General features: G+C 46.3%; 2 protein-coding genes across 5 annotated transcripts in view; one reads left to right on the forward strand and one right to left on the reverse strand.

Moving 5' to 3' along the window:
- Window positions 1-1,098: 1,098 nt before the first annotated feature.
- Window positions 1,099-19,274, forward strand: KCTD19 (potassium channel tetramerization domain containing 19). Its single transcript, XM_055727046.1, has 16 exons — window positions 1,099-1,776; window positions 3,411-3,561; window positions 3,898-4,089; window positions 4,889-5,011; window positions 5,235-5,448; window positions 6,678-6,838; window positions 9,590-9,693; window positions 10,061-10,203; window positions 12,129-12,212; window positions 14,459-14,522; window positions 15,666-16,320; window positions 16,461-16,523; window positions 17,379-17,570; window positions 17,769-17,923; window positions 18,742-18,843; window positions 19,176-19,274. Exons 1-16 carry the CDS (start codon window positions 1,495-1,497, stop codon window positions 19,272-19,274), a joined length of 2,784 nt encoding a protein of 927 aa, XP_055583021.1. The 5' UTR covers window positions 1,099-1,494.
- A 419-nt stretch (window positions 19,275-19,693) lies between these two features.
- PLEKHG4 (pleckstrin homology and RhoGEF domain containing G4) overlaps window positions 19,694-26,330 on the reverse strand; it is an 89,579-nt gene continuing 82,942 nt past the window's right edge. The window contains exons 18-24 of one of the 4 annotated variants that reach the window (XM_055726888.1): window positions 25,976-26,146; window positions 25,374-25,551; window positions 24,638-24,754; window positions 24,288-24,551; window positions 23,509-23,705; window positions 22,874-22,956; window positions 19,694-21,625 (exon numbers count right to left, since the gene is read on the reverse strand). In XM_055726888.1, the coding sequence (XP_055582863.1) occupies window positions 22,915-22,956; window positions 23,509-23,705; window positions 24,288-24,551; window positions 24,638-24,754; window positions 25,374-25,551; window positions 25,976-26,146 (969 nt within the window). In that variant the 3' untranslated portion in view covers window positions 19,694-21,625; window positions 22,874-22,914. Of the gene's footprint in view, window positions 23,706-24,287; window positions 24,552-24,637; window positions 24,755-25,373; window positions 25,552-25,975; window positions 26,147-26,330 lie in introns of all 4 variants that reach the window. The other 3 variants (XR_008735141.1, XM_055726889.1, XM_055726887.1) reach the window with 3 other exon arrangements.

Here is a 26,330-nt window from a genome sequence, read left to right on the forward strand (position 1 = left end):
TGTGAGTGACTTGGCTGAGCCCAAGGCCTGACGTGATGGGGCGGCACCAGACGCGAGGGGCAGCAGGGGAGGGGGAGGGGTGAGGCCCTTTGCTGGGTGTGGGGCTGCTGCCTCGGCGCTGACACCCCTGCAATGGCGGCCCGAGCTGTGCCCACCGCCTCTGCCGTGTCTGCAGGGAGTGTCCTTGGAGCGATGGTGATAGTGAGGGGGGCCTGGTGGTGCTGCCGCTCTCCCCCCATCCCCTATAATTGGCAATGAGCCTTAGAAATACCAGGATTTTACTATCCTGTTGTTTTTCTTTTAAAAATTTTAATCTTTCTTGTTTGAATAGTTGGGTGTTTTTCATGTGTTGTATTCAACTCTTGAATTTGCTTTGAAATTGCTGGGTAGTATCAGTGTGAAGAAGTTGGTGATGAGAATACCTATGAAAAAGCCTCATCTAAGTGTACTCTGAAGGCAACATAACTGAGGTTCTCCATCTTTAGTTTTGATTGTGAGTGTCTCTTAGAAGCTACAAGCTCTCTCTAGAAGCCGAGTTCAATTCTTGCATGCATTGAGTGGCTTTTCCCCCCTCCATCCTTTTTCAGGTTTCCTTTCGACTCCCTTTTCTGTAGCCACTTGTATGAGAAATAGCCTAAAACCATTGCAGACATCAGGTACCATCTTCCACCACGTTTTTTTCTGCTGAGAATTGTGCTGTCCATTGACAAGACAAACTCTGTCTCTTGGTGTCGGAGGCCAGCCGCCGTGGCAAAGGCAGGCAAGCTTTTCTTGTTTTCAGGCTTGAATTGACTCTTCTGTCCATTTTAGTAGGCCACAGATCAATCCACATGTTAGTGTGATACAATCAACGTGAAAAAATTGCCTACATGCCTGAAATGTGTGTTCTCGTCCCACCTTAGGTGAATTTTCTCTCTGCTTAGCTGACAGCCACCTATGTCCTTACCAGGCATCCCTTCCCTGTGGACCATTATTTTCTTTTCTGTCTTAAGAGGGTTATGACCAACATAGTAATGAATATCTGCACCTTAAAATAGTAACTAACTATACAGAATGGTGTGTCCATGGGCAACAGGTGGTGTGGGAGGTGATGTGGCATTTATTTATTTGCATGTTATTACTTTTATTTGAATATTTAAGGAAGACGTTTGTCATATTTCATTCGCTGTTCTGTGTTACAAGCTTGGTATGCATGTATACCAGGTTGCTCCAAGGTTTAGCCGTAAGTATTACATTATGCAAAACCCTGCAGTTTGCTGACTTGTCATGACCCATGGCCATAAACACATACTAACTGAGGAATGTGCATGCACAACTGAACGGGAAGGTAATTGCCCCGTGCTTTATTTTTTGCCAAGCTACCACAGAACGGCAAATAAAATGCAAAGTCCATTGGAGTTCTAAAATAAAATATCACCTCGTTTCATACTTTACAGGTTCATTTTTGCCTCTTGATATGTTTTCCTCTTCTGTTTGAAGGATCTGGAAAGCGTTATGGAATCTGCAGAAGAAGAGTTAGTTGATTTTAATGTTGGTGGCTGGTATTTCTCAATTCCCAGAAGTAAAGTTGCTCAGTTTCCTGAATCTCTGTTGTGGAAAGAAGCTTCTTTACAAGATCAGTCTGAAAATCCAAGATTATTTATTGACCGAGATGGTTTTGTATTTAGGCACCTTCAATATTACATGCAGACTTCAAAGTTATCTCTTTTCAGCTGTGCTGAATTGAATTTACTGTATGAGCAAGCATTTGTTTTGCAGCTGACACCTTTATTACAGGTAAAGTGGGATGTTCTCTGTGGCTTTTCTATATCTTTTTTTTTTCCGTTCTTAGATAATATTGTCTGTAGAAGGATGTCAAAGGGTTTGTGCATATAACTTTATCAATGCTTGCGATAGATATCCAAACAAATAATTGCCACTTCCAACTCATCTGCCTCAGCTGGTGAGTACAGAAGATGTTACAGATTTCATGCCTGACCTTTCTGTAAGAGCTCATTCAACAGTCATCACTCGCTTTCTTTTAAATAAAGTTAAAGCAAGCAGAGGCTTTTATCTGCCAATTGTTGTGCTTGACGATGATTATACTGACTAGTCTTGTTGAAAATGAACGCTCCAGTCTGAAGAAGGTGGGACTGCCCTTTCTGTTCGTCCCTGAGAAGGTTCAATCTGCCTGAAAACAAAGAACTCCTAATGGCACACCGCGGAATTTACCGTCATGTGAAATGGGAAATGGCGATTCTTCCTCTCCTCCTATTCTGTAGCTGCATAAACAGAAATGTTAAATTAATATCTGTAACAAATACTTCATTTGCGATTTAGCTACGAGTGTTTTATATTGCAATTACAGTGTGGGTTTGTATTGTGCCCGTGCAGGTTGAGTCCATGCTTCCCGGTTGGATGAAATGTGTATTTCCACTCATTAATGTTTGTATTTCCTCTGAGTATAATCTGAACTCTGAGTTTCTTTTGGTTTCTAATACTCTTTTTTTGTGGAATAGTCTCAAAAATGCTGTGATGCTTGATATTTTCAACCCAAAATATGAACATTTTGGGTTTAACATGAGTGATTTCTGGATTGTCTTTTAGGACTGTGTTTAAAAATGCAGTATCTCCAAATAGGTTGGTAGAGGAAGACCACCAAGCCTCAGTAGTCGATTGTATTAACAAACCATACAGGATCCCGTGCTTGACACAGACCTGTCGTGGTATGGCCACGAACAGTCCACTAAATACACTTTAAGTCCCTGTGAGCATAACGTTATTAACTCATGAAGGTATTTTATACATGTGCTTTAGAAATCGGAACCGAGGCGCTAAAGTTACTTTGTACTTCATATCCTACAACAGTATGTAACCATTTGTTCCAAGCCCGAAATAATTCATTTAGCATTCAGTAACAAGGTTAGAAATTACAGACTGTTAGTTACTCCAGTCGCTGAGCTAAACATTGATTCCCCTTTCTAACCATCGAATTCCTATAGCTTATCATAAAGATATTGTTAAAAAGTGCCCAAAAGGTCTTTCAGGCTTTGTGTTGGGTTCTTGGCTCTTTCAGTTGTGGTATGCTTTTATGCCTGCCACTGTGCTGTCTTGAATTTCAGAGCTAGAATACAAAGAAGTGCCATTAAAACCCAAACTCTGAAAAAGGGTTGGCTTTTTTGAGCATATGAATGGCTCTAATTATATTACAACTTATAAACATTCTCCACAAGTTAACTCCAGTTACACTGAGGTACCCAAACCCCCAGGATCTAATAAATGTTCTTGTCTGTACACAATATTCCCCAGCGTATTTCAGTAGATGTCAAATACAGCACGGGATGTATTAGGCTCTTTCCTGTGGCTGCTTTTGATTTGTGGATTAATTATATGAATTGAAGTAATAAATAGAAAACCTTTACATATCTTAGGTTTTAGATGGTTTGAAGGAGGAGAAATATAGTTTACCTGTCCAGCCTGCAGATACACCAGTAGCTGAAAAACCATCTCTGAATTACTGGAGAACAGAGGAACGTACTGGCATGCTGTCAGAGATTCCTGCTAGCAGTCCCGCATTCACAGGTGGGTGTCCCAAACTGGTAAATCCTTTTGCTTCCTTAGGAATGCCCACAGGCTGTTGTCAGTTGTTGCAAGCCAGGAACGTTTTACTCCTGCAAAGTTTATTTTGCGCGGTATTTTTTTCATTAGCCTTCTTTATTTTTTAAAAAAAGAGGAAACCCCATGAAAATGTTTATTCATTTGTGCTGGGCTGTAAGACTTCATCCTTTAGTGAACAATAAAAGTTGCACAAGATTTGTGTGCTTTTATTGGCTTTGCTGTACTAGTCAGGTCTCCAGACTGTATATCTGAGTTCCATTTTTCTTATGTCTTGATTTTTCTCTGATTTTCTTCCCCTAGGGTTACATGAAAGAGCTCCCCTAGGGCTAGTGGATACACCTTTATTAGATACAGAAGACAAAGTGCATTACTGCTTTTTGCCACTAGATTTGGTGGCAAAATATCCTGTACTAGTTAATGATGACAATTTGTTATGGCTGCTTGAGAATGCAGCCCTGATCAAGTGCAATTGCAGTGAGTTCCGCTTCATAGGTAACTGCTTTCTTTTTTTTTTTAATTATTCAGCAAATGTCTAAATCACTTTTTTGTATTAAACTGTTTCTGCTTGTCTTCAATAATACATCGTTAAAGATCAGAATCTTTTAATCTTTTGGTTTGGCTTGGTTTGGGTTTGCTCTCTGCCAGTTCTACCACCTTGTTTATCAGTCAAGAATCAGGAATTAAGGTAGAGAAAGCTTTACGTGGTGATTCTAAATACTTAATCAGTCTTGTATATTTTCAATAGTAAGAAATCCATGTTTCATTCATTAAATACACTTTCAGCTCACAAAAAGACAAGTACTTTCCAAAAGTATGGCAGGATCCCATAGGTCCTCCATCAACACAGTATTTCATCCTCTGTGAACTCGGATGAGATGAGACAGATATGGAATTGGTGCAGTTCTGCTTTGCCATTCCTCTGATGTTAGCACATGGGAAAACCATGTTTAAATGCACAGTGGGATGGGACTGTGCTGGGAAGGGGGCGGGGGGGAAGCAGCCAAACAATCAGGAAACCTCTTACATGAACCTCTCAGGATGCTGTGGTAAAATTAACTTAATTCTGCACTTCCCCTACAGTTTATGCTGTGTCTGGTCTTCTCTAGCATAAACCTTGTTTTTAGAATTGTGTTTTCAAAGACAAAACGTTCCCTGGTGTCCATTGATCGGCTGTTGTATGTGCATACGTGAATAGTAACACCGAAGGGAGCAACAGCCTGTTTCTGCTAGAGCTGAGCGGTGCACAGAAGATGTCAGTACACACTTCCTATATTTTATTTTTATTTTCAAGTTAATTTTCTTCGCTCAGAGAAGATGCTGTTACCTGATGACTTCTCCAACATAGATGCCTTGGAGGAAGAAGTTTTAATTCTGCGAATTCCTGAGCTTATAGATGCTGTGAAGGCCTACAGAGGTAATAAAATATACATAGCTATGTATTTTCTTCCTTATGTGCATTGGTTTTAATGTTACCTTGTGAAACTGGGTGTCTGAAACAAATTATATTAATATGATCAACACTGAGGTGAATAGTCTTATCAACTTATTTCCATAAATGTTGAGAATAGTGGAATATACTGTGGTGATTATTAACTGCTGCCCTTCTGGAACATGGTCTTGACCACCTTTCCTTGCAGGTGGCTGCTCCACGCTGTCCCCTGCCACGGCGGGGGACAGGGATTGGCAGGGGGCAGCAGGGGTGTCCCTGTCACCATCCCCACTCTATGCCATGGCACTGGGGCTGCTGGTTAACTATCCGGATTCGATTCTGGGACAACTCTGCGTGGGCAGCGACCTGGGCAGGAGCCACCTGCACCTCTCTGGCAACGGCATCCTCTTCCAGCACATCAGGTACCCACCCTGCCTTCATACCGGGCAACAGCAATAAAACCTTTCAAGGAACTATCTGGCAGGTTTGGAGTCGAAAAGGAGCCCTGTTCTCAGCAGCCTACCCTTCAGTATCTGTAGTATTCATTTTCAGCTAAACTTGCAGGTATCTATAATTACAGGAGCTGGCATTCTTCTATTCTATTGTAGGCTGGTAAGCCTAAAATGCTGAAGTAATTCATGTGAGGTTTTTAATGGTCACATGCTCTTGAAACTTAAGATTTATCATTAATTTTAGACTTTTTGTATTTTCAAAAGCATCTAAATGCCCATGGGTACAGGCTTTTTGAAGACAGAAAAGTCACGCTGACATCTCTGGTCCAAGAAATAATGTAGATTTCCGAATACTGTGTTTTAACTTGATCCTTTGAGGTGTTTCTCCATATGGTAGCATTACTGCTCAGGCTTACCATACTGGTGTACCAGTTTAATAAAATCCCTATTGTGTAGGAAAATGGGTCCTGAGTGCATCATTAGCACCTCTATCCTGAAATCAGTGAAAATGTAAATGTAGAGGTGAGGCATCTTTGCTGTGACCAAGGGATATTTTATTTTTAAATGCAGACACTTACTAGATGAGTCATAAAGCTAGCCATCAAAACCCACATTTTAATATTCTCTATTAAAAATGGTGTGCCATTTTCTTTGCCCTGCTTGTTGTGATCTGAATAAAGAAAACCAAAGGAAGTCACAGTGGATCGGTTGCGATTCAAGCCCGCTGCACAGTTAGATGCTCAGCCATGCATATCGCCATCAACCACACACTGAGAAGCTTCCTGCGCTTTTAACTGTTTTTCAATTTAGCACAAACAGATAACACCCAGTCTGTAAAGGGTGACAGAAACACAACTGGAAGCCCAAACCTGCAGTCAGCTCACCTCTGGGCCCCACAGCTTGTCTGTGCTTGCTGCTGGCACTGGTGAAGGATGCAGTGTAGGAGCAATACCACATTAAATGTTTTGTTCCAAACTATTGCAGACCATGACTTGATGGCTCCATTGCAACAGCTTTATTTGTCTGTGCTGCATAGTTCTCCATACAAAAACGATGTGGAAAGTTACAGGTAAAGCTCAGCAGGTGCAAAAATCTTTTTTAGGAGAATTCGTATTTCCTGACTTGTGCTCATTAAAAATCAGCAGTAAAAATATAAAGCAATGATAAAAGGTTTAGTGATTCCCTCTCCTTTTGGATAGGAACTGGCTGGGAACTTGCCGGCTTCCTCTCACCAAGAATATTTCTGAAATCAAAGAGCTCTGTACTTATCTGGACCAAAGGGACGCCATGTACAAGCCAATGAAAGATGCTTTAAGATGCTATCTGAAACAACAGGCACCAGCAGAGAGCACAGATTATAGTAAGTCAAGATTTCTCAAGAGCTCCTTCATTTTAAAGTAGAATGAGCAGTGTTGCCTGAATACAGTTAATCTGTCAATGATCCACACCAAGTTCTGAGGGGTTGTTACAAAAAAGAGCTGAAGGTCTCACTGACTATTGGTCGGCTGTGGCCGACCAGTGAACACTAGAGCAATAATGTTAGGTTCTAGATGAAATACAGAGCAAGTCTTCACTCGATTTAGGTAGTACTATTCATATTTTTGGGTAACTACTTGGTAAATTTGCCACTCTTATTCATCACTGAACTAATTAGCGGAATCCAGTTCCTTCAAGCTTAGATAATCCAAGTTACTTTCATCAGAACATGTTCTACCTTAAAAATGAGGTTTCTTTTGCTCCCATTTTTCTAATGTGGGGCTGTTCTTATAACTCTTGCTATTAAACTACGGAATGTACTTCTAACTTCCAGCCTAAATCCTTCACAGCCACATTTCACTCTTGCTAAAAGTGATCTCTACCTTAAATGCTGTTTCTGCTTTGGTTTATCCCTTCTTTTCCTCTAATGCGTTTATAGAAAAAAATCATGACATTTTTCTCTCAGCTTTTATTGTGGCTTCTTAACAAGAGCTGATACGATTCCCTGGTTAACATTGTGATTTTTCTTTTTACCTATCCCAGTTTCCCCATATTCATAGTATGTAGGTCAGAAGACATCTCTGGAGGTCATTTCGTCCAACTCTCTGCTCTGACCAGGATCAAGTAGGTCAGGTTGCTTAGGACCTTGCCAAGAAAAGCTTTGAGTATCTGCAAGGGTGGAGAACCTGCAGCCTTTCTGGACTGCTCTTCCAATGTTTGGGTACTCCTGTGCTAAATAAAGTTGTATGTGTCATTTCCTATGTTCCCAATTTTTTTTCCATTGCCTCTTGGCCTAGTGCTTTGTACCTCCAAGGATTTGTCTCCCCTACACCCTCCGTTTGCTGCAGACAGTAAGATCTTCCTTTGACCTGCTCTTAATAAGGCTGAACACAACTGCTTCTCTCCGCCTTTTCTGGTATGCTGTGTGCTCCAGGAAAGATAAATTTAATCACACTCTGCACAAGGTAATCCAGTTGAATACTCCCCAGTATTTTAGACTATGCTACTACCAATCCTGCTGGAGTCGGCTCCCTCAGTGCATCCCACAGTCTCATTTGCAGTTCCTTGTTCCACTGGTGGCACGCGCTTTGGGATCAATGAATGCAGACATCCCTCTGCCCCATCCAGGCACAAGCGTCCTGGCTCAGGCTTCAGCTTGTAGGATCCTAACTGTATTTTCTGTTGCTTGCAAACCTGACTTCTTATTTTGTGGTAGTGACCTTACTTCCAGTTTACTCCACCCTCAAGGTCCTCTGAGTCTTTCTGTATGGGACGATTATCCTTCCCATTTTAAGCCATCAGCATATTTCACCTGAATAAGGTGAAGTGTTCTTCCCTGCCCCACGCAAAAAGCATGCATGCAGAAAGGAGTGAATCCTATCAATTCTGAGCTGGAGTTATGACCCTCGAGAAAGAGGGTTTGAACTTAAGTTGAAACAGTTAATGAGTTCTGTGCCATTATCGCGTAGCCTGTCGGATAATACATGCTAGAAAAAGTAACTCTGTGACTCATATGTCTCAGCAGTAAATGATGCCTTAATCGTACATTTTATAGAAGGTGGATAGTCCCGTTGTAGTAGCTACATCAGACAAGCATAATAGTTGAATCAGTGTTTCGAGATAGAATCTATTCGTATCATTAGCCATAGCCCTATAAGTAACATTACGTGTGACTTGCCCCTACCTTCTGTAAAGGCTATTGTAAGAAACACAGTTCTCCAATCTGAAGCCCTTTCCAGAGTTAGTTGTTTTTTGGGCTTGGGGGTTTTCTTAACAATTTTTTTGAATGCAAACGTGTTTTGCATTTCCTAGAACAATGTCCCAGAACTTACTGACTATAAGCAGTAATCTGAATTATACTATTAAAGATGTCAACAGAAACTTTCCCAGATTGCTATTTGTTGCCACACTGAAGTAAGAAAGATGTGGGCTGAACCCAGACTAAAATATATCCAAAGCTGTTATGTTACACCCGCTCACTGTAAGGAACAGCAATCTGAGGCTTGCACCTGCCCTGATACTGTCACCTTCAAAGCAAGTAACAACGTGGGGCTCCTTGAGAGGATGGAAAACGGTGCAGGAGCTCTAATCCGGGTTGCCCTGGAATTCCACCAGCTTTATACTTGCAGACAAGCTGCATCTTCGCTTGCAAAGACCTTTCAGATTTCCCCCTTATTTCTAGTAGTTTGGAAATAAATTATTTCTTTTGGTGGCAATGTTACAGTATACTTTGACTCGCCTACCTTAGGTGACATAAATGTGCCTGCTTAGTAGAGCAAGCATGGCTATGCTAATGCATGTAGCCTTCTTGCTATAATTATTTTTAAATCCGCTGAGGAGAGGTGGTTTGGCTGCAGCACGGGTGGACCACGTTGCCTGCTGTGCTGTGACGTTACGTCCTGACCTGCCTTTTGCTTGCGGTTGGCTACGAGCACCAGGTAAAGGGCAGGGTTCCACCTCTGTGCGGCAAGTGCACTCTATTACTTCACTATTTCCAAGAATTATTATTTGCAATATTTCAATGTAAAATCCCATGTCACATTAATTCGTTATCTATAACAAAACAATTACTACTTATAATTTCTACTTGTCATTATTTTAGTTGCTGCCTTTCCATTTGTTACTCCATCTCTAGACGCAGGCTGGTCAGCAGAAGTATCCGTATGCTCACTGCATCAGATCGTGAGAGTTTATGTAGGGAGTAACTGGTATGAAACTTATTTACGGACTTTATTGAAGGTATGGGTAATTAATTGTCCTTGCATTGCCTTCGTATGAACCCCCCTAGACAGAATTTGTAATTCGGCAGACTAGAATCTATATTTCTAGTAATAAGAATTATTAGAATGGTTTTGACCTGAAAACTTGGAATTATCAGAACCTCACATGTAGACTGGGCACTTTATACTAAAGGAAGTATGTTCAAGCACCCGAGGGAGATAAGTCATGGGCTTCCCAAGGAAGCACTTTCTTAGTTTGGCTAATAATACAAGTAGACTTGATGGAACGGGTTTAATTCTTTCACCAAGAAAGGAAACATCCTGTTTGAATTTCTCTCCCTCTGTAACACCAGAAACATGGTCTTAATATATTTTTATTTCTGTAGTACCCAGAGCTGCTGTCAAATGACAAGAAAGTCTGTTGGATCACATATGGTCAAACTCTTCTCATCCACGGAGATGGGCAAATGTTTCGGCATGTTCTCAACTTTCTAAGACTTGGGAAGTTATTTTTGCCAGCTGAATTTAAGTAAGCAGAGTGCATTCATGTCCGTTTTTTTTATTTTATTAGATGGCTGTGGGGGAAGCAAGCATTGGGATTTCTCTTCTGATTTTCACAGGAATATTACCTAAAAGAATTAAGACTTTTCCTTTTAGTCCTGAAGTGAACTATTCTATCTAAACATAAATTATTGGTATCTAGAGATTAATAGATACTGTTTTGTTTCAGTAGGTATGCCCTCATTTTAAGGATCAATATGCCAGCCACTTGGTACTGCAGGGTATATCACAGATTGGCGCACTGTGAGTGCACCTTTAGCAACCAGGAAAATTTTTTTATCAATGAGATCATTGCATCCCTTTTGAGATTTTTGTGGGGTTTTTATGGCAGAGACAGCTAAATCTGCTTAGTCCAGCTGAAAAATACTCGATCTGCCCCCTCTGCTGGTACCTCTGCTCCAATGCTGAAAAATGTCTTCCAAATGGCCTAAGAATGGAGGAACACGGGATGCTTAAAGATAAGGCATTTTCCTTCCATACACACATTGCTGTATTAGGTCTCTAAATTTTATCAGTCATCATCAGTTGAGGTGGCTTAAAACACCAGTCTCCTAAGGACAGTCCTTCAATGTGCTTCACTTGCCCCCGAGACTGCTCAGAATCGATGTTTTGGTGCTGTGGCTTCTTGTAGCAGTTTCCCTGCTTCTGCCATCGCGACATGTTAGAATTCTTTGCATTCAGCAAGGAAGGTCTGCTGGCGTCAGATCTTTTGGTCTCTTCAGTTCCTGAAGCCCTTGTTTGTTGGTTCGTTTCTAGTAGGCAGGATATCCACTGCAGATCACCAGCCGATGTGGGCACGTTTAGCACCTGTAGCTGTTTCCAGGAGGAGCACGTGTTTGCAATCTTTTCCCCAAAGTCAACAGCGACATTAGACCAGTGGCTTCTTCGATCCTGAAACCACTGGTTGCTTTCGTGCCTGTCATCAAAGGTATCGGAAGCCAGGTGTCAGGCACCAGCGTTACATCTATACGAGCAAACTGAGTATGTCTGGGAATGTTTCTGGTCACTGAGGCCAGCTGGTGCCTGCTGGTGATCTGCTTTAACCCCCCCGGAGAAGGTGGCTTTGTTCCTCCTGTCCGCTGCAAGTGGTCCCGGGAACAGCTGAACAGCCAAACCGTGCCTGGGAGTTACTGGAGAGAGTGTAAATTGGGCAGGGCCAGGCACAATGCTAACAGCTTATCAGCAGAGTTAATCGTGTTCTAGGGCTAAGAACAGTTCTGGGAAGGGTGGATTTCCCAGTAGCCCATCAAACCCATGAGCTCCCTTTATGGGGTTCCCTTTGAAAAATGCCATGATAAATTTTGCACATGAGAAAAATGTCATGAGTGGCACAGAGCAGAGTAGGGTTCCTGCTTCTCAGGGTTTTATCATCAATACCCATGGTCAATTAAAAAAAAAAAAAGAAAAAAAGGACAGACATTTTCACTTAATTAATAGAAGGGCAATAGCTGGAAAAAGCATCGAAAAGAGCAAGGCTTGCCAAGATTCCAAGGTGCTGCTAAACCCCTCTGGTTTAGAAGGTCATTTATTTTGGTTGCACCTGTCAAAAAATGTGTCATCTAATTCAGGATTCCTGATGTAAAATTCAGACTCTGTGGAAGTCAATGGTAGTCAATGGTAAGATTTCTATTAATGTCAATAAAACCAGATATTTTTTTCTCGTTGTTTGGATGCCAGATATGAAAAAACAACAACAACAAATTAGTTTGGATACTTTTCAGTATTTAAAATGATAAGCTATTTGTCTGTTATAGGAAAAATCATTTGTGTGATGCATCTTTCATTTTGTGTAGTGACTGCCTGAGCTTCCAATATCAATAGATGTTTAGAAAAGATAATCTGGTAGGATCATTTTTCAGTGATTTTACAGTTCAGTTTATTTACAACCTGCAGAGAATGGCCTCTCTTTTGTCAAGAAGCAGAGGAGTACCAGATCCCTTCTCTTCTAGAGGCACTTTACCACTCTGATGCATACAGGTAGGTAAAAATTCTCTTCTTTCTTTTTCTTTTTCTGTCATATAACATCCTTTCATCTGCCCTAGCAGTGCTTGTCCTTTGAAAGGCATGCAATTTTCTCCTTTCCTTCTGAAGCACAGCTGCTGGAGGGTGGGCAATTCCACTGTCTTTTGGGCCCTATTTTTTCCCATCAGTTATTTGGGTGCTGGAACAGTAACAGAGCCAAGGATCAGTTGCCTCTCTGGTAACCAAGGAAAAAGGCACTGAGATATTCCCCCAAAGCCCAGATGTTGAGAATACTGCAATGTGTGCTGAAAACCAGTCTGGAGACACCATACTGAGCAGAGACATTCAGATTTCTTAGCTTTGGCTCAGCCTTGGCTTTGCCAAGCCCCAGCCGGTTTCTGCAGACCCACTGGAGGATTCACCAGTGCTGCAGAGCGTAGAATGGTGTATCTTTGATGCAGCATCACAGAAAAGGATTGAGACCAGATGGAATTTAAATCTTGATGAATTAATGTTGAAAAGAAGCTGTAACATTTTGTATACAAATTCATCATTGAACATTTTCTCAGATACTTATTTTTCTATTGCTGACAAATGTAAAAGTAAGATTGGATGCTTTTCTAAAAGATGTTTTTCTATTAAACCAATAATTAGCATTTAGTGTTACTGGAGACCAGGCTTCATAATCGCAGTGGTCTTCTGGTCCTATAAAATCTGTGAATCTGCAAACCCTAGTGTTTTCTTTTCTGCTGTACTTGTTAGAGGGAAGGAGAAAATGTTAGAATGAGAGGGATGGAGAAAATTTTAGAATGTAGGCCTTTTGGAAAGTCCGCAGAACCCCTGACTGCAGAGTACTTTAGAAGATGACCTAGCATGGACCCTCTCTTCAATATCTTTTCAAGTATTTTCTGCCCAGGGAGGCTGTGGGGTCTCCTTCTCTGGAGAGACATGCAAGCCCACCTGGATGCAGCTCTGTGCAGCCCATTCTGGGAGAGCTGCTTCAGCAGGGGCTGGGCTGGGGGAGCTCCAGGCGTCCCTTCCAGCCCCAACTGTGCTGTGATTCTGTAGGAGAGCTCTAGAAGTGAATGGATTCTTACTTTGGCTGCTAACAGGCCATTTAGGCGTTTAAAAGTAAAAATATATCCATCAAAATCTTCCCAGAAGACCATAAGTTGCTGCAGCATGTTCTGAAATACCAGTGCCATGGGCTGTTAGCACCAGGTACTGCCACAAGTAGTTGGACAGACTAGTGGTAGCTACCAGTATCCCACTAGTAGTGACAGCATTTCCTAGATTTTACTGTAGATGTCTAAGAAGAAGAAATCCTAAATGTCATTTCCCCACTTCCCCATCCCAGTGTAGGAGCCTAACGTCATGTTCCTATACCTGTAGAGCAAAAGGAGGATGTCAGAGGGACTCTGAAGCACCCTACATGGGAATGATAACATTTTACATTCCCTAGAAGGTTTTAGCTAAGGATTAACGCTACCCTAAGATACACTCCTCCACCGCTCTTTGGAGCTTTCCCATCAGGGAAGGTGTCAGTGTCTCTGTCACATACACCAAAGGCCTCTAACACAGAACAGTTAGGCATTTGTCCCTGGAGTTCTTTGCTAGATCATGGGCCAGCTCTGTGGGCTGTCTTAGCAAATCTCCGTCTATAGGAGACAGAGAGCAGCAGTTACTCAGCGCTCCCAGAGTGATGTCACCCCTTCGGAAACTGCTGCGCAGCTCAGGCAGTCACTGTCAGGAGCTGAATTTCTTAAGCAGACTCAGAATTCAATTTTGAAACCATGAATAGAGATGGTTGACCTGGGTCTGCCTAGCCAGCTCCCCAAAGTGTCTAGAACGTCTTCATAATAAAACTGCCCCTCCCCCCCCCTCCAGATATGATGTCAAGTGGCCTTGGCTTGGGCTGATCAGCAAGGCTTATGTAAATCCATTGGCCAAGGGTCTGCGGATGCTGGAACAGAGACAAGGGATCATTTTTCTCTCTTGCGTGTCTGCAGCATCACATTTCAGAAATCATTACCGCAGGTGGGCAATACAAAACTGCTGGTCCTTTGTTGCCCTCGTGTTGTGTGCTGGGGCTGATTGCGAACGCCTTCCACCCCCCAGTGGTTTAAAAGTAACTCATAATATTAGAGTGTGATAGACACGGGTCCAGTGGTGACTGGAAGTCCTGACAGCTCCTTTTACAGGTTGACGTGGTGTTGCCCCTGGAAAGAATTCTATAATAACTGTAAATATTCATTTTCTAGATTATGGATCCAAAACAATGCATCACACAATGAAGAGCAGGAGTTCAGCAAAGACCCAAAAGAAGTAAGGTTTGGTTTTCAGAATATGTTGCCACAATGCACTTCTAAAAGCAGTCTGAATTAGAAAAATGACAAATTTTAATTCTACAGTACCATTTCGCTTTTTTTCTCTCCAAAATCAGCTACAATGCGAGTGTTGGAAATTTCTCTATTAAAAAAGACCATCTTCATTTTAAAAAGCCAAGCTGTGCTGTAAATTATACAGTTCAAAGCACAAGGTCAGGATCCTCCAGCCTGTGTTAGCTCGGTCTGAGTGTTACAGCCTGCACACTCTTCGAAACTCTTCTTTTGGTCTTGTCATTCACACTCCTGGTTACTTAGGGCATCTCTGTCACCAAGGCGGGTGGCAAGCCTGTGGCTTGGGCACTTTGTTGGGGCACAGGAGACACGGGGTCTGACCCCTCTGGACAAGGAGGACCTAGAAGCCAGATCTCCTCGTTTATAGGTAGTAAAGACAGGAGCAGCAAGCTTACGCAGTGCACTTGGGCAAGACAGCAGGAACTGTCTAGTCTTTGAAGTCAGTGGAAGGGGGAAAAGAACTTCCTGCTCAAGTCTTTGAATACTTTTAGTCCTTAGTTGGACACCTGCAGCTGAAAGGTGTCTTCAGTCTGCTAGAGAAGGGTGACAGGTAAGCGCTGCCTCCGCTGCATTTACATGTTGGTACCGAGCTGCTGTCCCCTGTAGCTTAATGCTGGTGTTCCCATGGCAGAGTGGTCGCACAGCTTGCTTTAGTTTGCCACACCAGTTTTCTTGTACAGAACGTGATGCTGTCAGTTCAGATAATCAAAATGATCTTAGCTGTAGCGGTAGCAAGGATGCTGGGGCGCTGCTTGTGTGCCTTGGCCGCTCCAACGTCTGTCTTCAGATTCTGCAAAATTCAGTGATAGGAGCTGAGGCCATTGAGGACAGTGTAATGTCGGCGTTGAATTATCACGGCTGGGTATGCAGAGCCTTAAGGCACTGTATCCCCCAGGGAAGTGAGAATGCATTTTCCTGGATTAAGAGCTCAGTCCTTAAATGCCTGTGTTAGAATGAGTAAAATATATCAGTTAATATATTATTTTGTATGTATATTATATTAGGAAGGGCAAAACATACACTTTGTTTCATGTCAATTAGAAATAACAATATTTCACTGGTTTTTTAGGGGTACTCATGTACAGCTGAGGATTTCAGTAAATGCCATATGAAGACATGGAGTAAGATAAAAGATCTGAAGGGAAAGCAAGATACCAGTGGGAAGAAGGCAAAGCATTCCAGAATGTTTTCAGGGGTGAGAGAGACAAAAAGGAGGAATAGGCTTGGAGAATACAACGCATCCTCGGGCAGCCTGGTAAACTCCAGCTATTACAAACATTTGGCAAGCCCTCCAAGGGAGAGAGGAATAAGAAGAAGTTTAACAAAGAAAGTAGAAAGTAAAGCCTCAGCAAGTCACATCCAGAAATCACTTTCATTGGCAAAGGAATGGGAGGCGGTGAGCTCCAGGAGGTGTGATTTTCAGCACATAGGAAGGTCTGCTGGTTGTACCACAGAGCATGCGTCTCGATGCAACAGTCCTGGAAAGCACAGAGGCGCCAAGGCTCCTGTCGCCTCTCTCCCTGGGAAAATCAGCTTTACAATTCCAGGAAACAATCCCACTGTCCAATATGAAGTCAGGGCCGAAGGTGAGCAGCTGGAGCAATACGTGTTCACACACAGTTTGCAAGTTAATCCAAGTGCTGGAATGTACCAATTTGGCACTGTAAAAACTCCCCCCGCAGCAGGAAATGGTGCAGGGAATGTGGGCAAGGAGCCAGCAGAAGGTAAACCAGTGCTTTGTGATTGTTGTTTTCAAAGGTGGTGGGAGTAATTAACTGAATGCCTTATATAGCTAAGATACTTTGATCATGCTGAGGACTTTGAGAGTGACAGGCTCAACCTTTTCTTGTTCTCCTGCTCGTAGCAAGTGTTTCCAGTGAAGGAAGAGACACCACCTTGCAAGTGACACCCCTCCCTCTAAAAGACAGTGAGTTGATTGCCGGCTGCTAAGCAAGGGCTGGATTTTATTGCTTGTCTATGTAGAGTTTGATACTAAAAGTGTGTTAGCCAGAAAGGTGGAGCAGCTTTTAGATTCACTGGCATTAATGAATTGTTCTTTAGTTGGCTCCTTGTTGCTGTGGTTGGGTGTGCTTAAATTGTCCACTTGGATATAGGTATCCTTAATTTAACATATAGACTGAAAGATTTTTATGTTAAACCCAGAAGTTTCCACGGGCACATGTAAGAGGTAAAAAGATTTGCCTGATTAGCCAAGATACTAAATGCAAATTCAAGAAACCTAAGTGGAAAGTCTCAGTCCGAGACCCATTCCGACACCCCAAGGAGGATGTGATTTACCTGGCACCGCTTCTGCCCGGGGTAATGGGGTGGGTTTTCACAGAACTGTTGGCAGAGCAAAATGTATTATTAATGATTGTGAATGGGTTTGTTACTATATCAGTGCAAGCAGAATTATTATTTTCATGGGAAAAAACCCCTCTTTCATAGCCCATGAAAGAATCCTGGGCTGAATTATGCTTGGGTTCCATTAAGCTGTATGTAACGGTTACTCTGTCTGAATTTTCCATGTGGAAGAGGGGAGTAGAGAAGACCTGTGATGTTATACCTAAGTTTGCAGATTATTTGGTGTGAAGGTAATAATTTACTATCTAGTGGTGTTTCATCTTTCCTGGCAAAACATGACAGAATAAAGACAGAGTGAGGCATAGCTCTGACGAGAAGGTGACAATATTGCATGCCCACTTAGAAATGGGCAAACATGTTTGGCCTGTAGCTGCTGATCCAGGCTTTGCTGTGTAATTCAAACCGTATTCGTTCACAGGAACAAGGGACAGCCAGCAAACCAGCGTTGTTCTGGCAGGCCACAGAAATGTAGGGCTGATTCTCAGAGTTGACCATCCTCCGGTCTTAGGCAGCGACGGCTTTTGCAGCAGCGATGAGGAGAGTGTTGTTTACAGCACCCTGCCGGGTGGCAGCCGGCTGGCTACTCCCAGTGCCCCAGCGCTGTGCAGAGGTAAGGGATGGCAGACTGCACTCAGAGCCCGCCGCAGAGTGTTTGGTGTGAAAACCATTCCCTCTGCCATGGTTTGTTGCCAGCGCTGAGTAGTGAAGTTATCGCAGCCAAACCGCTGCTCGCATGTAATGGTGAACGCTGACCCACAGCCTTTTCTCTTTCCTAATGTGCTTGTGTTATTTCAACGGTTCCCCGCAGATACCGTCTTTCTGACCTTTGCTCTCTCCCATGAAGAGATGTTTTACGCCAGGCAGTGCCACTTCTTCCTGACCGATGTCATCCTGGACTCAGTAAGGCAGAGGGATCCCAAAGCAATCACAGCCAAAATCGGGAGCCTTGTGAACAGGCTGTGGGTAGGTGCGAGCTGCTCGCAGCCCGGGTGAGCCGTGGCCGCTCAGCTTCCCCGGGCTCCCAGTGGGGGTGGCAGCGGCTGGAAACTCAGCTCTTCTGGCTGGGCACCAGCGGCCTGGCTGCTGTGGGGGCTGAGGGGTGGCCGCAGGCCAGGAGGGGGGGCACGGGGCTGCCCCCAGCGTGGCACTGGGGCAGGGCAGTGTGCCACGAGTCCCTTTCCAGGTCCCTTTTTTGAAAGCCAAGGGTAGCCCCTGCAGCAAAGGTGTGGCGAGTCAACCCTGGGCAGCCCACACTACGGCACCCTCAGTGTGGCGGTGAGGTTTGGCCTCCCGTTGCTCCCGCAGCAATTCAGGAACGAAGCGTCGTGCCCCCTGCACAGCAGTAGCCGCCTGCTGTCCGTGCCGCCCTGGGCTGTGCTGGCTGGCCGTGGCAGAAATATAGGCCTGTCCTCGAGGGGCCAGGAACTTCGGGTTGCTTTTTAATTTGTGTTGGAGGTAACAGATCTCACCTGCACCCCCTCCCCAGCCATCCTGCTGGGAGAGATCCAGCCAGAAGCATTTTTCTGGGAGAGGGGCAGAATGGGGTGAGGACTTGGGAGACGCTCACCCCTGCTTTTTCCTCTGCGTGTGTGTGTGTGTGTGACTGACTCCAGCCCTGCTACCTCACACCAATTCTTTTTCATCTCAGTAATAATTAACCTGACCAAGGCCGGACAGGGAACATCTCCCTCCAACAGCTAATTGTGAGCTAGACCTTACCAGCGCACCCACTCGCTACCATTGCTCTCGTTGTTCACAACTCACTGTTGTGTTCTGTTTAGACACGGCAGATCACACCTGGGGAGTTTGTTACCGATTTACTGAACACAGAGAATTTTAAAAAGGACAGAAACATTCCCAAAGAGCTCCTTCAGTGGGTGGAAGTAAGTAGCGCTTGCCACCAGGCGATCTACGTGGCTGAGCCTTTTCTCTTCCAAATGCTGTTGGCTTTCTGCTTAAACTAGCTCCCTGTTGCCAGCTCGGTTTGCAGGCAGATTTAAGTTGCGGTGGGGGGGGGGGGGGGGGCACATTTTACAGCATGAATTGACTAATGGCATGTATAGTCTTAATGGAAAATTCTGCTGCTCACTTACAAGGCTGCCCACAAAGAGTGGGCAGGAGCTTCCTATGGCTGTTAAACGGAAAGAGAGGGTGATGCCGCCGTTGTGCCATCCACAGGCGGTTTGAGAGCAGCCGTCGCCTTGTGCTTTTTCAGTTTTCCCTGCCATTTGCGTGGAAGTACAGCCGCTGCCTCAACTCGCTGATCCAGAGAGGGTTTGCTAGATCGGTCTCGTATTTTGTCTTGGAAATGTAAGTTCATGTAACGTTAATGAAAATGTAAGTTCACATAACGTTAATAAAAATTTGACCTAGCTACCTTCTGAACTGCTTTTTTATTTTCTTGCGGCAGGTGAAGGGAGGAGGGTACATACCTCAGCTGCTGGTTAGGGAAAAGCCTTTTTTTTTACTCTGCCTTAACTTTGAACAGTGACTTTGTTGGGTCAGGAATTGTGGTAGCAGCCTTCTGCCTTATTTCTTATGTCTCCGTTAGTGACACGTGGTGTTTATTTCCCCCTAACAGCCTGATTAGAAAAACATTATTACAATCTCCCACCAGTGTTCCAAAGAGGGCATTCAGATGCCCCAGGGCCACATGCTCCCCTCAGCACATGCCTCTTCCCCCTCCTGCAGTCCAGGCTCCCATGCTGAAATCAAGACACAATGCCAGCAAGATTCATATAAAGAAAATAACCTTTATTAGACAAATCAATCAAACCCTGAAAAAAACAGTGTCAGGTAAACATTACTAAAGGGTTTTCCAGCAATGCAGAAACCTTTGTAACTGAGAAATTCAGTAAGTTTCATGTTCCTCTTGTTGCATTACTAAATTCTCTCCCTCTCATGACATGAGCTGTCGCTGCCTTGACAGCCCAAAAATCTTGCGTGAACTCAACAATTTTAAACAGCAACTTCTAAAATCTTCCCTGTGCAACCGTTTCCCACACAATTTTGTACAAAGGTGTCAAACTATGTTCTTTGCTGTCTAAAAAAGAACAAGATTTAAAAAACATCCAGCTTATAAAAAATAACCAAGTGTTTTATTTACAGTACAGGAATTTCCGAACTCAAAGGACCACGGTCCATACGCTGGGGGTAATGCGGGTGGCTGGCAGGTTTAACACCAGAGACTTCAGCACTGCCAAGGGCCCGGCAGCTCCTCCCCGCAGCGGGAAACCGCAGTTTAATTAATTACTGCTCCCTCCATTGTCTTCCTCAGGCTAAACCCCGACACCACTTCTCTCACACCTGGGGAGCCTGATTTACAGCACTTCATAAACCAGGAGTAAATTGGCAGCAAGTAACTACTAATTTCCAAAAATGCTAATTTTCACTTCCTCCAAGAGTACGGGGAGGATGTCACAGCCACACAGTAAGCCTTGATGTCACTTGTGAACAGGCCACCTCAGAACACAGGGAACGCTTGTTCTCCTGTCACGTTGTGGTGCTTCAAACAACGGGGTTTCAGGTTCAGCATTATAAGCAACCTGCTATGCTCAAAACCTGCTGTCTCAGATGCCGCCACCACCCAAAGCTCCTCAAACCAGCCCCGATGGTGGGACTGAAGTACCCACAGAGGGGCTGAGTCGGAGGCGAAGCAAGCAGCCGGTAACCCCAGGGCACAGCCTGGCTGCCAGGACAAGGCATGATGGAGTTTGAACTTGCCACTTGCACCCCGTGCCACTGGAACCTGACCCAGCCAGGAGAGAGGCTGGCTGCCAGGCAGCGGCTACACTGGGCAAGTGGCTTAATTAAGAGCCAGGAACTTTGGTAACTCGTACCTCCTGACCTCTGCCAGCTCCTCTTCCTCACTCTAGTGACACCTCTGCTGGCAGCTCCGAACTCCTGGCTCTGCCTCAGCTTTCCCGTTGGCAGCACCGAAGTCTCCACCCAGGGAAACTTCCCGCTCTCCCGGCGGACGCGGTCAGGATTGAGATGGTTTAGCTGGCAGCTGGTTAGTGCAGAAACCGCACAGGGAGAGGGGAAGAGCTGACAGGTGGTTAAGACAGAGGTAAAGCTCAGCAAGAATCATCTCTAGGAACAATTCACTATAACAATGAAATTGTTTTTATTAAAACAGAAGTGTTAAGCCAAGAAAATAAATTATCGCTATGATAGACATATTTAGAACATAAGGAAGGACGTTAAATCTTGAGCTCCAGGTCAATATAACCCTGAAACAGAACATTACACTACTTTTCTTAAATACCTCAGTTTCTCTTCGTGCCCTTCCAAAAACTTTATAAAATGTGCAGTTTACAGAACAAATAGTAACAGAGTCACTTGTAACAAAAATCTGTACAGCTCATAGCTTTAAAAATAATACATTTTTTCCCCCAAACTGCTATGTTACTTACTACTCATAAATATAGGGCTAACAACATCTGAATGCCCAAGGTCCCATCCAACACCAAAGCTATTACATGTAGTAGCTGACAGAAACCTTCTTGGGGCTTCTCGCCCTCTCAGAGGTCAGGTTTTGGGCTGTTTGAAAGAGCCTGATTACGTATAAAAAAAAAAAAATAATCTTCACAGGTGAAGACTGTCTCCTTCTGCTGGTCAGAGGCCTGGGGTCTTCAGTGAGTTTGAAATGGCAATCAGTCAAACCTGGAACACAGCACCGTGCAATGGGTTAGACTGGCTGCCCTCCCACGGCGTGGCAGAATCCCACAGGTCCCTCTGTCCTGGCCAGCAGCGGTATCGCTAAGTGTTTAAAACCCACCGTTTGTCAGAGCTGCATTTTGGTGGGGAAAGAACGTTTTACTGGAAGAGCCTCGCAGGAGAAGCCCGGCTCTTCCCCCATGCAGGGGTCTGCCTCTGCACTTCAGGGCTTGCCCAAAGGCTACAGGCTGCTGTCCCAGCAGCCACGGGCCAGCAAAGCCTGCTGCTTCTGCAGCCACTTCAAAAGTCTCGTCCATGGCCCTCCGCAGAAGGGGTTCTGGATCTTACATTTTAACCTTGGCTGGTTCTGTTTAGCTGTTCCTGAGCTCCTGTACCTGCAGATCACAAGCCGTGGGCCCACACACTTGTAACACCCCCCAGTGCCAAACCTACGAGCCATCTACCACCCTGCGCCTCAACCGTTCAAGTGCTAACCCAGCCCCCAGCGTCCCAAGCCCTCCACTCCCATGGGAGGGCGGGTCAGGCCTAAGGACGCGAGGAAAAAGCTGAGCCAGAAGCAGGCTGGTCGGAGTGGGCTGTGACGTGACTTCCCAAGGGCTGCCACCCGCACGTAGGGAGCCCTGCTTGCCAGGGCTCACCCCTCCTCAGATCACAGCGATTTCCTTGCTGACAAGGCGTCCTCTAGAAATCGGGAAGCACAGGAGCAACATCAGGCAGCTCCCTTGGGACATCCCGACCATCACCTAGCAGGTCGCTCTGCCTGGTGACGTGCAGTTTCCTTTGGAGATTCAAAGGAAACTGTGGAATAAATCCAGCTTGGGGAGAATGCCATAGATTCCCCAAGGCAGTTCAGAGGGACTAAGAGCAGGACTTCAGAAAACAGCCACAAGAAACAGATTAGTGGTTAGACAGCTGGGCAGCATTCAGAGGAAAGGAGCTCATCTGAACACTGATGACTAGGCTGTGCTCAAACCTCTTCTACCTGGAGGTGATTTTGCTTTGTTTGCTTCTGCTTCTTCAAATCAGGGAGGCTTCAGACTGGCTGTTGGCGACGGCCCTAAGGGAGCTGGTCTTCTCTAACTAGATGAATCAGAGCCTCAGAGACCAGGCAGGAGTGCGTGTGGAAAACTGCTCATTGAGAAGCAGAAGGCGAGGTTCTCCTGTCTCAGAGCTACTGCCAAACCTTACCAGCACTCAAATCTGCTGGAAAAATCCCCTTCAGGGGCTACTTACAACAAATCCACTTCCTTAGGCGGTATACACGTGCAGAGGGGTCACACTATTGTCGAGGGACTTATGGTGACCTGGCCTGCTTTCTGCAGAGGAGAGAAGCCAGCATTAGTACAGGGTTAGAGGACAACAGCATCAGGACACGATCTAGTGGGAAGTCACTGAGAACTCTCGGGAACGTAAGAGGAGACACGCTGACATCTCAGAGCGACAGGCTCTCGCTCTTCCAGCTCATCGCTCCCCGAAAAAGGCCCAGACCTCCCAGGAAAGGGGCTTAGCAGCATCTGCAGCAGAGCTCCATCCATCCCAGGAGGTTACGTGTGTACCCCAGCCCATGACAAGGTTATAGCTCCTGCGTGTGCAGCATCCCCTCTGGGTGTAGCCTCCAGCACTGCAGGTCCTTCCCAGTGCATCTCCTCAGGGATCTGGGCCACCGTAGGGGAGGCTCCCCCAAATGAGGGGCCCTCACCTGCCCTGGAGGAGGCAAGTCTCTGCAAGAGGAACTGTCACTTCCCCACTGTGACCCCTAGCCCAAAAGCAGCATCTTCAGTCCCCCCATGAGAGGCAGTGGCTTGAACCGGGGAGACAGTTGCAGGAACAGGCAAAGCAAAGAGAGCATTTTGGCTACTTGCACTTACTGCAGAAATGTACTGGCTGTTTGCAAATCTGGGTTTCTCCTCCACTGCAGAGCTGTGTTGTGAGCCTAGGGGCACGTAGGGGGGTGAGCCCATGTCTTCACAGAAGCTTTCTTGTGGGATGCTGGAGACACAGCCGCTGTCGGAGCCGCTGGAGCCGCTGCCTGACATGCAGTGCGATGACTCTGAGCTCTCTGTTGCTGAGGGAAGAGAGGAAGGTTGCTCTGATGGCCACGAATTTGGCCTACATAACCTGTGCCATCTACACTTGATAATCTATCTGGCCACACAAGCCCGCAGATAAGCCACACTCCGCTCTGGGCCTCTTTGAAGCCACAGGCAACAAAATGACTCAAGGAAGTGTAGCAAGCAATGCTGGAGATCGGTGTAGGCTGGCCAGGGGAGCTCACAGAGGGGAAGCCCAGGGGTCACCGGGCCAGGCTGGCGAGAGCAAGGGACAGAGTGCCTCATACCAGAGATGCAGAGACATGAGCACTGGTCTCCAAGGCCCCAGCAGCCCCAGCATGCGGCACCAAGCCTGCCACACATATGGCTGCAGATCAGTGGGCACTGTACTAAGCCCCACACCTGAGCCAAGTATCCCCATGAAAGCTGAGACAGAGCTGGCACAGAAGGGCAGGGCCCTCCTTGCCCCAGTCTGGGTACAAGGCAGGGACTGCCATGACCCCAGCGAGCCTGGTCCGGCTGTGCAGCACAGTGCGAGGTGTGGGGATGAGCCCACACAGCCCGGGGCGCGCTGCAGAGAGCGGGCTCATACGTACTCAGTGATGGCTGGCTGCTGGTCTCGTGCTCCAGCTCATCTTCCTCGATGCAGGTCCCGATGTCAAAGGGGCGGCTGGGGGCCAGGACGCCTGGCAGCAGAGCCTGGTCCAGGTACATGTGGAGGTTGAGGGGCCCCAGCAGGGAGGAGGAGGAAGGGCTGTATGCAGCAGGGGTGCTGCCCGTGGAGAGCTGCGCCTGCGTCCTCTTGTACGGGTTGGAATGGTCAAACAGAGACACTGCAATTGATGCTCTGGTCCTGGCACCTGCCAGAAAACATACCAAAAAAGCCCTGAGCACCAGTCCTGCCTAGCTCACATGGAGCAAGGGAGAAGGCACAGCTGGTACTTACCTCTGCCTTTCATGATGTAATCGATCGCACGGTCATTGATAGCTGCCTCACTGGGTTTGATGTCCAGGAACGGCTTGTTGCCCACCCCCATGGAAACCATCTCCTGCATACGGATTTCTGGAGAGGAAGAGACCCACAGCCACATCGTGAGGTTGACCCAGCCCTTGCCACAGGCACTACTCAGCCCCAGGCTGGAGCACTCCTGGTCCAGGCTGCTCCTGAACTGCTGAGATTAGATCTGTTCTCTGCTTGCTCCTCAGTGCTGAGGAGTCTCCAGGGACAAGCAGACATGCCCTGCTCTGGCCAAGTAGCTCAGTGCCATGCGGAGAGTCCTGCCAAGTGGGAAGCCAGTGGAGGGACCCAGCCAGCCTGACTTGGGCAGCTGCCACTCGAGTAGCAGCCTAGATCACAGGGAGAGCAGCAAGCCTTTCAGGAGCACAGCGCATGCTCACAGGGTGGGGAACCCTGTGCTAGTATCTCCTGTTCCTCTCAGGGAGTCCAGGTGGGTGTCCACAGTTACACAGAGCTTGGACTGCTCAGGTTCCCTGGAGATGAGAAGCAGGGAAGGGACATACCCAGCCAAGCCCAGCACATGCTGCTGAGGCTGCATGCTGGCACACAGCCGCTTGCTGCACAGAGCTGCCTGGTCACAGGCTCCAAACCTACTCAGGACAGCACGAGCTGAACAGGGCTCCCGCACCTTTTGCGGCACAGACGCCCCGGGAAGGAATCACACCTTTATTGCGGGCTGCCTGCTGCCACAGGATCTTGGCAATGTCGCTGGTCCAGGCCTGCTTAGTCTCGGCTGAGCTGGCCTGGAGGATGTAGGTGTCGCTGGACTTCCGCCTTCGGAACCAGATCTCAAAGCGCAGGCCACTGTCTCCAGAGTTCTCCGTCAGCCCGATGTCTGCAGTCTGCCAGAGAAAGGAAGAGCAAAGTGTCAACCAGGGCTCCACCAGGAGCAGAGCCAGAGCTACCCCCAGCTCAGCAGAGCCCGAGGGCCCAGACAGGAGCAGGTACAATCCGCACACAGCTGAGCAGAGACAGCCCAGGCAATTCCCAGTGCTTCAGCCAGTCAGCACCACCTCCCTGCCACATGCACACTGCCCTTCCCTCAGAAGACCTTGGCCCCACATCCCACGCCATGGAGGGGGCCCAGGCATTACTGTGTGAAGTATTTCCTTCTGGCTTCACTGCACGGCTTGGAGAAGGTTTAGCAGTGGTGGGAGCACTCTTCTGCTGGAAGCGCTCCTGCTTCCCATTTCAGATCCATGCATCCATGGGGAAACCAGCCATGGACGTCTCCTGCAGAAGAGGGAGCTGCAGGGCTGCCCGTACCTTGAAGGAGCGTTTGTAGATATACACATCAAAGCCACCCTCGATTCTCTTGGGCTTGCTGAACAGGATCAGGTCCTCAAAGAGGAAGACGTGTCGCTGGCACTTCCTACGGCCCAGCCAGATGGTGAATTCATCCTGCCGCACCAGCTGCCCCTGCTCCTTCAGGTTCACCTGGACACAAGGAAGGATGCTGGTAAGACCCCAGCAGGATCAGGTCCGGGCAGCCACAGGCCTGGGCTTTGAGAGCAGGGTCCCACACGGCTGTGGCCCAGGTGGCGAAGAAGTGGCAGCTACCTGTCATCTTAGGAGGGCTCTTGGAGAGGTAAGGCTGCATGGCTTGCTAGAGGCCACACCA

The sequence above is a fragment of the Falco cherrug genome, chromosome 14, assembly GCF_023634085.1.
Source record: "Falco cherrug isolate bFalChe1 chromosome 14, bFalChe1.pri, whole genome shotgun sequence".
NCBI lineage: Eukaryota > Metazoa > Chordata > Aves > Falconiformes > Falconidae > Falco > Falco cherrug.

Coding starts and splice junctions, on each gene's coding strand:
- KCTD19 (XM_055727046.1), top strand. CDS start 1,495: ATGGAATCTGCAGAAGAAGAGTTAGTTGATTTTAATGTTGGTGGCTGG. Junction 9,694..10,060: donor ATTTACGGACTTTATTGAAG/GTATGGGTAATT, acceptor TTATTTCTGTAG/TACCCAGAGCTGCTGTCAAA. Junction 16,524..17,378: donor ACCCCTCCCTCTAAAAGACA/GTGAGTTGATTG, acceptor ATTCGTTCACAG/GAACAAGGGACAGCCAGCAA.